Here is a 13,182-nt window from a genome sequence, read left to right on the forward strand (position 1 = left end):
GCCTGAATGCTTTTCACGGGTAACCATCACATTCCAAACCTTCAGTAACGTCCCCAGTACAGAGTTGGATCCAGCATAAGAATAGTGATGGTTTACTGCTTCCCACTGAAACCTCGCCCTCGGGTGCTAGCATTGTATTGCAATGCGACTTCATCTCCTTTTTTTGTTTGTTGCCATTTAAAAACCATCCACATTTTAAACCTCACCTAGGTTTGTCTGAGCACCTCTTTGTCTGAGCACCTGAGCGGCCCCGCTCTCCCTCTGCTGAAGCCTTTGCATGCACGGATGCCCCAGGGAAAGCCAGCAGCCTTGCGACACTGGTGTCCCTCCTGTTCTGTTTCCTCCTCCTGGCTTCCATTAAAGTTGTTTACCATCTTGTCCTTTGTCGTGTTGGCATGGATTGTGGCCTGAATGTCTCCAAACCAAGTGTTACCGTGCAACTCAACTCTTGCTTGAGCGTGAACGGGGTCTTCCATTCACAAGGCAGGAGCTTGAAGCCATGCAAGGTCCCTGTTCACACTTCGGCCAGCGAGGAAGCCTTTCCCAGGGCTTTGTCATGCGTCTTTCTCAGGAGATTTCCATGAGCATTTCTCAGTGTGCTAGAATTTTCTTTACGTGTCTCCACCATCCTTCAGAGCCATTAGAAACCAATTTTCTGACTTTTGTTCATATTAAAATAGGAGCTTTCTGTTGTCCCCTTTTCTATGGAGACTCCATTTAAGTGTTGTAGGTAGAAAGACATCCATAGAATGGAACCACTGTGAATTTTGGTCTTCTTGGCTAAGAAGAGAAATAAACTTTTCCCCCTGAACTGCTTCCAACCAGGTTAGCCAGGTTGGGCTTTGGGGAAGTCAACTGAATGAATGCCCTCCCCCCCCCCCCCCCCCCGCACTCTCCATTCGCCTTATCCAAGAGCATCTGTGTAGTCCCACCATCCAAGCTAGTGCTCATTTGGTTACATTTCTTAGTTGAGTGACTAAAGAGACCGATGGGTGGTGTCACTAGATTCTGCAGGAATGGTCCAAAGCATGCTTACTTATCTTACTGTAATTTTGAGAAAATAAAAGCAGTTTGATTTAAAGGTATAATTTAGAAAGGTCTTCTCTGCTGGTCTTCCCATAAAGCTAGCCTGTCCATTGCTCAAGTTTTCAAGGCAGATCTATATAATATATCCCTGTAATTAATTGGGCTTCTCCTGTCCTTTTTAAAAACATGTCACTTTACATCTGATTAATAAGTACCTCTTCTGGGAAAATGCCTACTTTTCCTTCCTTAGTAATTGAGATTTGACTATCAATCTAAGGCAGGGATAGAATGATCACTGGTGTGTTAGTGCAATTAAAAAAAAGACTGTGAATGAAATCAGCAGATTATTTTGGAAAAAAAAAAAAGTGAATGGGGGGTTTGTGTCCTGGTCCTGCCGCCCTGTCTATGAAATGAAAGCGATAATGCCTGCCTCGTGGGGTTGTGAGGATTCAATGAGAGAGTGATGTGCCACAGGGTGCAGGGGACACGCCATGGCTGGTGGCTAATGTTGTCTGTTGAGATTTCACGCACTCGTTCTTACCAAGTACTGAATGATGATGATCTGTGGCTTCCTGGGTTTCCATCTCGCAGCAGGTGAACACATGACACCTTGTTAACCTTTTCTTCCTAGCCGAGTAGGTAAGAAGTAGACACATTTCCGCAGGAGACCCAGTGCGCTGCAGAGGTGGGACCACGGCGCGCGCCTTCGAGGACCAGGAGATGGTAGTCTGTGCGCCTTTTAGTAACACCTTTGCCAACTGGAATGCCTTGGTTTTTGCTGCGTAACGTGGGAAAATGGCAAGTGGTAAATAATCCAATAAAGTTCTGTTTTTAAACCAAATCTTTTCTCCAGGAGAGAGAGCGGAGGTCGCCAGCCTTTAACCTCCAAATCACCACCTTCCCCGAGAACAACAGCAGCGCTCTCCAGCTGTTCTGTCACCAGGAAGGAGTTAAGGTAGCGTGCTTGGGGGGTGCCTCCGCTAAACCGACCGCCAGGGGCCCGCTCGAAGGCCAGGCTCAGCCGTAAAGGGGGATTGTGCCTTTGTGCCAGACAGAACGGAGTTAAACGAGATGGCCCGGCCCCCCACCGTACTTTGAAAGCCAGAGTTCATTTTTCAGAGGGTCACCCAATGTCACTCTATTTGTACCCATGTTAAAAGAGCAGAGCCGTGGGACACAGCTTTGAGGGCACACCCCAGCGTGGCCACGTCCCAGCTCTGGGCCGCGAGCTCTCCGAGCCGCACTCTCCCGTGCGTGAGGTCTGAATGGCAGCACCCACCCCGAGACGCGACGTGACGTGACGTGACGTGGCGTGGGTGTGACGTCAGAGCGGCGCTGCGCCCCGCGGCCTCGCGCAGTGAGTGAGTGGGCGGGAGACGAGGCTGCGGGCCGGGGTCCTCCTGACCCTCGCGACTCCTCGAGCCTTTCTGGAAAGCTCCGCGGGCCGGGCGAGTGGCAGGCGCTGCCTTCCCTCCCTCGACCGAAGGAGCTGCCGGGAGCTCCTGGCCCCGAGGCGCGCGCCGGGAGAGGGACGGGCGAGGCCGAGGCCGCGGCGCTAGAGACCGGTCTGCACGGGCTGGGCGCCTCCCGCAAAATGAACGTTGGAAATCTTTTCCAGGATGTGAATGTTTCTGAACTTATGAAGAAGCTAGATATCCTTGGCGATAACGGGGTAACTATGCCGGTCGGCTTCTGCTCGCGCGCTCTTGTCTCCACCTGGGTGTGCTCTGTGTGCCTTTCCTTTCCTTTGGGTTTGGTTTCTTCCTAACCGAAGAGATCTGACACGTGCAGTGTAAGGCTTCTGTCTGGCCGTGCCCCCGCGGGGGTGGGCGGGCCGCGCTCTCACGGGTGGATCGCGCTGTCACGGGGGGTCACGCTGTCACAGGGGGGTCGCGGTGTCACTGGGGGGAAGGGGAGGCTTCCGGACTTAGCTTCTGGATTTAGCTCCTCCCTCGCTCCTGCAAGGGATGAGGGCGCGCACAAAGGATCACCCAGAGGGAGCGCGGGATCCCTCCAGATTCCCGAAAGCAGACGTGGTATTTTTGCCCCCTTAGAAGATTGGCTCGAACAGGCCCTAGCTCCAAAAGTCCTGGCCCCAGAGAGGACAGGGCTGCAGCTGCGTTTGGAAGCTGGCCTCTTTAGAGAGTGGGGGCCGAGCCCCGAGGTCCCCTCTCGGAGGGGCGTCAAAGCCGGTCAGCGCTGGCTGTCTGCACGGGGATGTGGGGTCCAGTGTAAAACGCCCTTCCCGCATTTTTGTGTTTTAGAATTTGAGAAACGAAGAACAGGTTGCAATAATCCAAGCTGGAACTGTGCTTGCCCTGTGTGAAAAGGTAGAGCCCCGCGGCACTTCTGTCCGTGCACCGTGTCTGAGCTTCCCAGCGCCCCACAGGCACCTGCGCACCGGTGTCTCGCTTGGCTCTGGGGCATGCGCTCCTCGTCTGCGTCTGCATGTGCACGCGCATGCTGTTCCTCCCCGGCCCAAAGCCGCCCCCGCTTCCCCGAGAGAGCCTGGCGCAGAAGCAGAGGAAAACCCCGTCGAGGAAAGCATCTGCAGCACTGGGGTGGATTTCCTGCCAGGTTTTCCCCATGCCTATTTTTTAAACTTAGTCAAAATCGTACTTGACTTCCCGTTTTTAACCCTCCCTCCTCCGCTTCCACTCCGCCTTGTTTTACCCAGTGGTTAAATCAGAAGCTAATTATGCTAGATTTTGCCTTTCCATTTGTTTTTGTTTTTTTTTCTTATTTATCGTTATGCAGCGGTGAACACCTCTACCCGGAGATTCCTACCTACCTTTTAAAACACTTCCACAGGATAGATTCTAGGGGTGGAATCACTGGGCCAACCGGTAGGGAGGTTTTTCAGAGATTTAATATTGTCAAAGTGGTTTCCAGAAAAGGGGCACCAATTCCTCCTCGACCTGAGTATGACCACATTGCTGGTTCCACGTTCAGCGTAGCGTGTCTCCGCTAAAGAACCCTGCCAGTTCCAGAGGCTAAAATCACATAGATGTTCGTGTATCTGTTTGCATTGATTTGAGAGGTAGTGATACTGGGTTATTATGTATTATCTATTTTCTTCCTTCTTTGTGAATTGTAATAACATTTCTGTTGACAATTTCCATTGGGTTTGTTTGTTATTGGTTCGTTCATTCATTCATTAATTCATTCATCTCTTCATCTGTTCATTCAATAGGTGTTTGTCCTTAGTATGGTGTTTCTTACTGACTCCTCCCTGTGCTTTACATATTAAGATAATAACTCTTTGCTGTATTTGTTAAAAATACGTTCCTGGTTCGTTTACCTTTTACATTTGTTTAGGATATTTTAGGTACACATAACTTTTATGCAATCCCATCCAGAGGGCTTTTCCTTTCAAAGCACAGGAGTTAAACTTTAAAATGTTATTTTAATAACAAGGAAGTCTTAGTGATCTTAATCAAGATTCTTCCCAGAATTTTTGGAGGGGCATTGAAAATAGAAATACTTTTCTGCCCTGGGCTCTTGTCCTTCCTCCCTAGTCACATGAAGGGCACAAAGTGTTGGTAACAGACTTAAGCAAAGCCTTGCCCGAGGTCACACAGGAGGTAAGTCACTTCCCAGATCCCTTGCCCTGGCTGAGCCTATGTCCCCAGCTGGACAGGGGTGATGCTGACTCACACGTGGCTGGCCGCAGGCAGCCATACAGGGTCAGGCACAGGGTACTCATTCAGTAAACACCCCTCACACCAGTATATCCAAACGTCCTGTGCAGAGCTCTGGGGAGTGTGACATACAAGTGCCTAGGAAACACTCAAAACTCAGTTTAGTGCCGAGCGCTCCCTGGAGGATTGGTGAGGTCAGGCCCAGCAGTTCCTTCCTCATCCCCTGGGAGGCCCCTCCTGGGTGGACCCCCACCTGGGGCTTCTGCAGACCGGTCTCTGGGTCACTGTGAGCCACCGAATGGAGAACCCACAAACCTGGCAGGGTTGGTGTCAGGACTCCAGGACATGGCATTTTTAAGCAGAACCAAACATTGCTACTGAGCACTTAGGGCAAAGGGGTTTGACCAGTGATGGTGGGTGGTGAACCAAGAGCAGCAACCCTCCGTGACTTGGGTGGCTGGTTTGGGAGGGGGCTGGGCAGCAGGCCTGGGGGCCTCCCTCTCTCCAACCCCCAGAGTCTCTTGGAGGGCCACACCCTGTAGGGAGTTCACAGCCTCGTTGAGAGTCGCCCCTTTCAAGCTGCTCCCTTCTCCCTGATACATTCCTCCCCACAGCCCGGCAAATCGTGGGTGTCCAGACCTGCAGCCTTGGGCTTCCGACCTCAGATCTATAGGGCCCCTGTTCCTCTCAGCAACCGTGCGAGATTAGCGATGTGCCCCCGTCATACCCCTGCCTGGCCTGCAACAACTGTCTGCTTTGACCCTGTCACAGGCCACCCCCACCACCACCTTTCACCAGCCAACTGGGTGCAGGTGAGAGGGTCCCACCTCCGGATCTGGGACAGTCCTTGGGGACTGGACTCAGACCAGTATTTTCCCATTTTTTCAGATTGGGTCTAGGAGACCTCAGCTCTGCCACAGGTCTGTGACTAAAGATCCCGTAGGTTTGGGAGTTGCTATCTGTCCCCCTAGAGGGAGTGTTGGTGCTGGGAGTGGCCCCAAGAGGAAAGGTGGGTCTGCAGGACCAGGTGAGAGCCCTGACAGGACCCCCAGGGACACAGACTGCCCAGTTTGCCTTGGACTGAAGGGTTCCTGGGACGTGGGGATGTCAGTGCTGGAATGGGGACAGTCCTGAGCAAGCACACATGAGTCGGTCACCCTGGAGCTCATGAGCTGGCAGCGGGATCAGAGACCCCCCCCACCCAAATGCATGTAGTTTTAAAAATTGCCACTCAGTGTCAGCATCTGACCAAACTGAGGGCAAATTCAATTTTCTCTTTGGAGACACAATGCCGCTTTTGTAGCATATAAGTGAAGTGCAGCTCTAATTAAGAATGTCACATGGTGCTCCTGGATGACCTTGCCAGGGCATCTTGCTCTGGGGGTTTGCTCCTATTTGCCTGGGGAAGCCTGGTTCCTTCTTGAAGGTTAGCAGAGTCCAAGGTCAGGGGCCACATCTTGTCTCCACCCCACGTCCTCTACACACAGCACGTGCCCAGAAAAGAAGCTTGAACATAGGACATCTGAGGGTTTACAGGTGATCAGAGTCACACCTCTTCTTTTTTTTTTTTTTTAATTTTATTTATTTATTTTTAGAGAGGGAGAGAGAGGTGAGGGGAGGGACAGAGGGGGAGGAAGAGAGAGAATCCCAAGCAGGCTCCACCCCCAGTGCAGAGCCCAACTCAGGACTCCATCCCACAACCCCAAGATCATGACCTGAGCCAAAATCAAGAGTCCAACGCCTAACCGACTGAGCCACCTAGGCGCCCCAATTCACACCTCTTCTTTATGAAGCTCTTTAAAGTTCAAAACCAATTGAGAAATAGTCAAAACCAATCAGACAGATGGCAGTTTTTTAAAAATTTTCATGTTCTCACTGGTAGCAATAGATTAGTGAATTCAGCTTAGGCCTGTGGCCACAGCCAAGCTTTCCAATAGTTGGCTTGGGGTCAAGGTCTTGGGACCCTCTTGAAGGGAGAGTTGGGTTTTAGAGGAGAGAGGGCCCCCACCCTCCAGCTCTGGGGCTCAGGACCCTGCACCTGTGGGCAGAGACCTGGCTTCCTACACGATGTCCTCCTCCTCGCATCCCTGTAGGCTGACTCATTTCTTCCCTGAGGGTTTGGAGGAGGGCAGTGTCCCCATACCCCTCTTTCCTGGAGGGTGGTGCAGAGCCACTTGCATTTAGATGCTCACTCTTGGAGTGTGGCCCAGTGGCTATCTGGTGGACTCTCTTCCATACGAAATTCATGACCTTTTGTACCCAGGATGCTCATGGCCAGCATTTTCTGTCCTCATTTTCCTCTTTCAATTGCTGAGAAGCACTTGTCAAGTTTTTTCTTTCTATGCATAATACGCATGTCAAATCTTTTTTTTTTTTAACAGTAAGTAGAAACTGGACACCATATTCTATAAAACCTATTCTAAGAGCAGCTTGTTGTAATGATTCAAAACTGGATTTTGATTTTTTTTCTATTTAAATTTTATTCATTTTAGGACTGCCTGCATTAGGATATTAAAAATGAAATGTCTTTCCTTTCCTACCCAAAATATGCTTATCTATTTCTAAGACATTGCACATCCTCTCAGTAATGTCTAACGAGATGCTCTATTTTGGGCGCCTGCTTCTGCTGCTGGCTCTGGGGGTCCACTCTGGGGGCCAAGCTCACTTTGATGTTGGGGGAAGCCTGTGTGATCACAGCTTTATCTAGTCTTATTCCCTCCATGGAGCCAGCACCCCTCCCCCCCACCAGACCTCCACACTCTCATGTCTGCTCTCGTTCAGCAAATGTTTGTTGGGCCCATGCTTTATCCCGGGCCTGTGCTGGTTAAGGAAGTGTAACAGAACACGTCTGATATGGTCCCTACCTTCGGGCTTCTGTGGGAGGGAAACAGACAACAGCAATCCATCAGGTGAGTGCTGTGAGAGCCACTCGTAGGGATCCTAGAGGGCACCGGACCCCATGGAGGTAGGAAGCAGGGCAGGCTTCCTGGAGGAGGTGACAGCTAACTTGGCCCGAAGGCTGAGTAGGTGTTAGCTCAGTGAAGGCCTGGGGCCGAGGCCAAGGGTGGGAGAGGTGGTGAATTCCAGTCAGGGAGAGCGGGCTTGGCTTGGGGGCCAGCCATTGTCAGGAGTGATGGGATGTCCCCGAGGGCTTTAAGCAGAAGTGGGTTTTTGAGAGGACATGCGGACTCGAAAGCAGAAAGGGCTTTGGGTCTAGACAGGAGCCTGGAGGGGTGGTGGCAGTGGTGTTCGGCAGGAGGGTGTTTGAAACAGTAGAAGGTGGAACCAGCGTGTGGACAGGGGAGGAGAAGGAGAAATCAAGGCTGCTCCCCGCTTCCTGGTTTGGGTGAAATGGGGCTCTTCCCCAGCAGAGGGACCAGGGAGGCTAGGGAGGCATCAGAGGGAGGTGTGGTGGGGCGGTCTGGGCTGCAGGGGGACACTGCAGAGAGCAGAGGGAGCACAGGGGCAGGTAGAATCCCCAGGGAGGCAAGGAGCGGCGGGGGGGGGGGGGGGGGGAGTGAAGGGCAGGGCTCCAAGGGGAGGGGGAGTCCCTAGCAGGAGAGAAGGAAAGCCAGGAGGCAGCTGAGCCTTGCGTGGCAGCTGAGGGAGGCTGGGAGGCCAGGAAAGGTCCCCAGCCTGGAGGCAAGGAGGCTGTCTATCGTGTTGAGTGCACACATTCATACACGGTGTCAAACATGGACACCCCCTGCCCTCAGACATCCCCACCAAAGCCCCCGCAGGTCTCCCCACCAGCCCCTCTCTTAGGTGGGCTCCTCATAAAGACACACCTAACAGACCTCCATCCCGAGAAACAGCTGCCCACCTCCTGCTCACCACCAGCCCAGACCCAAGAAGAGGCAGACTGTCCCTGTGACCTGCCCTTGGCAGGTGCTTGCCCGCCCACTTCAGCACCCACATGCCCTGGGACTCAACACACCCCTCACTCCACAGTGCTCCTGGCCACTCGGGTGTGCGCAGGGGTGTGGTTTTGCAGGCTGGGTTAGAAGTCCTCATTGCCCACCTGTGTGACCTTGGACAGGTGACTTAACTAGGCATCCATGTCTTCACCTATAAAACGCGTGATGCTGCCTCTGCCATGGGGTGGGTGTGAAGGGCTGGATGAGGTCCCCAGCATGAAGCCACCCTTGAGGCACTCAGCAGTAGACCTCAATGACACTCAGCCACCCAGCCGCACACAGGGGCCCACTCTGCATGGAGTCAGGCCCCCAGAGCATGCACACCAAGTCTCTCCTGGACACGTAGGCTCAATTGGACATACGTACCCAAGCCCATGCACAGGTACACACACACACACACACACACACAAGCACGCGTGCACACATGGATATCCATGACCCGGTTGATCCCTGAGCAAACATCTGTCAAAGCTGAACATCTGTACAGACAATGAAATTCTGTTTTGAGGGCCACCCTGGGATGGGCCGAGGAGGCCAGGAGCCTCGTCGAAGAGGCCCCCTGCACACGGCTTTGGTGGAAGGCCCCCAGCCAGCACGGGTTCTCATTTGCTGGCCCTCTGTCCCTGCTGTTTTCCAGTGGCTGAAGCAAATAGAGGGAACTGAGGCAGCCCTGACCCAGAAGATGCTGGACCTGGAGAGGGAAAAGGTAAAAGACTCAGTCCTCTGGGATGCAGGAGGGTGCCAAGAGCTTCCTTCCCAGGAAGGCCTCCCATGTACTTTTTTTAAAGAGTTTGTTTATTTATTTATTTATTTATTTATTTATTTATTTGAGAGAGAGAGAAAGAGCATGCTCACAAGCGGGGGGGTGGTGCACACAGGGAAAGGGAGAGAGAGACTCTCAAGCAGACTCTCCACGCCCAGCGCAGAGCCTGACGCGGGGCTCAATCTCACAACCTTGAGATCATGAGCTGAGCCGAAATCAAGAGTCAGATGCCACCCAGGTGCCCCCTTGCATGTATTTTCATAGGTGTTTATTTGCATGCATTTCTAAATTTTGCGTTTGCCCTAATGTCTATTCCAGGTAATTGTCATCCATTCGTTCACTCTTTCACTCACTCAGTTGTTCACTTAATACCTATTTTTGGAGCCTCTGTTCTCCCAGGTGCCATGCCAGGATTAGCAGTCCAGTAAGAAATATGTGGGGTCCCTGCCTTGAGGAGCTAGCTTACAGGCCTATGGGGACATGTGCTCATGAGCCAACAGCCACGGTGCTGCCTGGGGACATTAGGAGCAGCACGTGGGTGATGCCAAGGCACTTGGCCCAGTGGCTCCAGAGACACACAGCTGAGCCTCCCATCCTTGTTGGCCCCCTTAACGGCCATGAGAGTTTGGGAAAGACGGACTGGCCCTTCATTTCCTCATTGCTAAGTGGGGGTTCCAAGTTCCACCTTGCTGGGCCGTAGGGATGAGAGACGTGAGACGCACAGCCAATTGTGTACCTTGCTTGGCACGTATGGGTCCCTGATGAGATGCGGTGGTGGCGGTTATTCACCAGGGGCCTATGGCATATGGGGGGGTCCGTTGTGCCCAACCTGGGGGATGCAGAGAGGGCTGCCCGGAAGAAATGGGTCTTGAGCCTCAAAGACCAATTCAAGTTTTGCAAATAGAAATGAGATGTGGAAACAGAAGGTAGAAGGAATCGCTTACAGCCTGGGAGCACACGTGGTGTGAGAGGGCCCTGGCTTGGAGTCTAGTCGGTCCTTGGCCACCACGACACCGTGGCATCTAGGGCAAGGCACTGGGCTTCTCTGGTCCTGTTTCCTCATCTGTGAAGTCACGGGCCCACAGGAGAGGAGCTCTCACCTTGGAACCCTCCAACCAGTAGTGGAGATTTGCATTCTGGGTAGACCATGCTTGCAGGGACCGGAAGGGTGACCCGGGCATGGGGAGGAGGCGTACAGCAGTGAGACCGGTCGGAAGGTGGGGGATGCTGTCGTGGGGGGAGGAAGAGCCACATCTGAGAACTGTTGGGATGGTCTTCAGGGGCAACCAGGACATGACAAGAGGAACTGAGAAGGACTCCTGCGTGGGCACCGGGTTGGAGGGGCGTTGCTTTGGTGTAGTCGGGCCCCCATGGGGAAGGGAAGCCAGGCTGGATCACAGCTCCTGGGCCTGCAAGGTTCCTGCAGGAGATTCATGCAGGGGGCGGTGAGCAGGGCAGACCATCACCTCCCTTCTCATCTGAGCCCCTGGTGGGTCCCCAGCTTGGTGGGACCGTTGCTCTCTAGCAGAGGTGAGTGGGTGGGCTCTGCAGAGCCTCACTGGGATGGGTTCTCATGCTGATCTCGATCGTGGGGGGCCTCCTCTTTTTCAGGACCTGTTCAGCAGGCAGAAGGGCTACCTGGAGGAGGAGCTAGACTACAGGAAGGAAGCCCTCGACCAGGCGTACCTGGTAGGACCGGGAGTGGGTTGGTCGCTTTGGCTTGTTAGACTCTCCCTCAGAGGCTGTGTTTTCCTTTGGGGCACACCACATTTAGGGGCCCCACCGGGGCCCCGTGGGTGCCATCAAAATGCCCTGTCTGTGTTCTGACCGGAATGACTGTACAGAGAAATTGTCCCTTTTTTCCAAATCAATCATGATTTTCCAAAACATTTACTTAGCTGGATGGTTTCTTCAGGCATGCTTATTCAATTCTAGGAATCGTTTGAGATGAGTGTGAAGAAACCGTCTTTCTTATGAGTTTGTTATACTTGAATACTTGTTTACGTGTAAAACCCCAGAGCAAGTTTTCCTGTGCACAGGAATGAGGGGCAGCCACCGAGGGACACGGAGGCTCAGCAAGGAGAGCAGAGGCCGCTGATCAGAATAAAAATTACTTGTGCCATACTGCATTTGGGTCACAAAATTTGTCCTGGGCTTCCTGGTGATTAGCTTAAAATGGGATCCCGTCCAGGTTCACGTGTCATATGGTTTTGCGGACTCTCCCAGCAGCGAGTGAGACAGGGAGATAACATGGGCCCCACTAGGGGTCCCCACGGCACAGAGAAGGGAGAGTTGAGTGTCCCTTCTTGCAGGAAGAAGTGGTGCGGTACCCAAAGTCTCCAGCAAGGCTTTGCCCCAGTCATTTGTAGTTAGGATCATTTTTACAAAATGGTGCGTACCCGAGAAATGCAGAGTCCACAACAGAAAAATGACTTTCAAGCCCTTGTTTCCATGAGCTTGTCCAGGAAGATGGAGAGCCAGGAGCCTGGGCATGAGGGCTGGCCCACCTCCCCAAGACCCCTGGCTCTTGGTGTCCAGGGTCTGAGGCCTGAATGAGGAGGACGGGGAGCTGGAGAGGTCGTAGGTCCTGGGGATTGAGCCTCACTGGGACGGGCCATCTTCTCTCCTAGCGCTTACTTCTGGGCACACGGTATCGTCATGGCGCGGAGGGCAATTTAAAATAGAAATATCTCCTCCTTCTAGAGGAGGGATGCTCACACTCAACCATTCCCTTGCTGGTTTTGCCGCAACTCCGCCCCCACCTTGGTCCTTGCGAGAATGCCTTTCCCGCACCACACACCATCTGTCGCGTGGCCCTGCCTCCCTAGCATTTCCTAGAAAGCTCTGAGGAATGTGATTTCAGGAGATTCGTAGGCACTGAAGCCAATGGAACAAGTTTGGAAAACTCTGAAGGGCTCCTTGGGTCCTTAATGTGTTGAAGGTTGAAGGGTGGGCCGGGGCTCTGAGAGGAACATAAGCAAGCACTTTGCCAAGCTCACTGGATCACGGACTGACTTTTCAAGGGGCCTCTGGCAGGACTGGTGATTTCCAACACATTTTGGAAAAGCTCGGTGTCCACCCTTTGCTGTCTAAGTATGGCTCGCAGGAAGGCCCCGGGGGTCCCTCTGCGTCCTGGTTCTGCAGAGGAGGCCCCTGGGCGTGCTGATCCTGCCACCCTGTAGAAACTATGTTCCTTCCCAAAACTGTTCCAAAGCCTCAGGGGGGATTTCAGGCCCATGACGGGTTGTGTTCTGATGCCAAGCTGGATGGATTTGAACAGTGAGGGAAGTCACAAGCTCCAAGAGGGCGGCAGTGCCTCGTGCCTGGGCAGGAGTGAGGGCGGCACGGCAGGAGCCACGTGTGGACCTGCATTCCTTTGTCATCGCGCTGAGTGAGATGGGGCGGGTCCGCAGTGGAGCTTCTGGAGTTGGGTGGTGGGGTCCTGGCTGGAAGCTGGTGACCTGGGTCTCCTAGAAGCTCAGCTCTGAACGGGGAGGGGGTGAGCCAGCAGGCACAGGCGAGCTCTGACGAGAGCAGCAGGGAGAGCTGGGGGCCAGACGGCTGCAGACGCTTTCCGTGGAAAACCTCCCCCCTGCCCCCCTGCCTCTAGCCACCTCTCGCCTCTTCTTGGCAGTTTCCATCCAAACTGAAGATTGGTCTAGTCGGTCTTAGGAAGACGAGGAGCAGTTCCTTAGTTCCTTAGCTCCCTTGACTAGAAGCCTTGTGGTGGGGAAAGTTTCAGGGGTAGGACAGGCTTCGGAGGGAGGGGACCAAGAATTTGCAGTGACAATGACCAGAGCGATGGTCAGCCTGGCCCAGGGTGGGGTTTCCATTC

General features: G+C 53.3%; 1 protein-coding gene across 1 annotated transcript in view; it reads left to right on the top strand.

Moving 5' to 3' along the window:
- The window catches only part of JAKMIP1 (janus kinase and microtubule interacting protein 1), a 126,981-nt gene that overhangs the window by 102,300 nt on the left and 11,499 nt on the right, over positions 1–13,182 (top strand). The window contains exons 14-18 of the mRNA XM_036104667.2: positions 1,880–1,981; positions 2,645–2,698; positions 3,291–3,356; positions 9,222–9,290; positions 10,959–11,036. Coding sequence (XP_035960560.1) covers positions 1,880–1,981; positions 2,645–2,698; positions 3,291–3,356; positions 9,222–9,290; positions 10,959–11,036 — 369 coding nt within the window. The remainder of the gene's footprint in view (positions 1–1,879; positions 1,982–2,644; positions 2,699–3,290; positions 3,357–9,221; positions 9,291–10,958; positions 11,037–13,182) is intronic.

This window comes from Halichoerus grypus, chromosome 3 (assembly GCF_964656455.1).
Source record: "Halichoerus grypus chromosome 3, mHalGry1.hap1.1, whole genome shotgun sequence".
NCBI lineage: Eukaryota > Metazoa > Chordata > Mammalia > Carnivora > Phocidae > Halichoerus > Halichoerus grypus.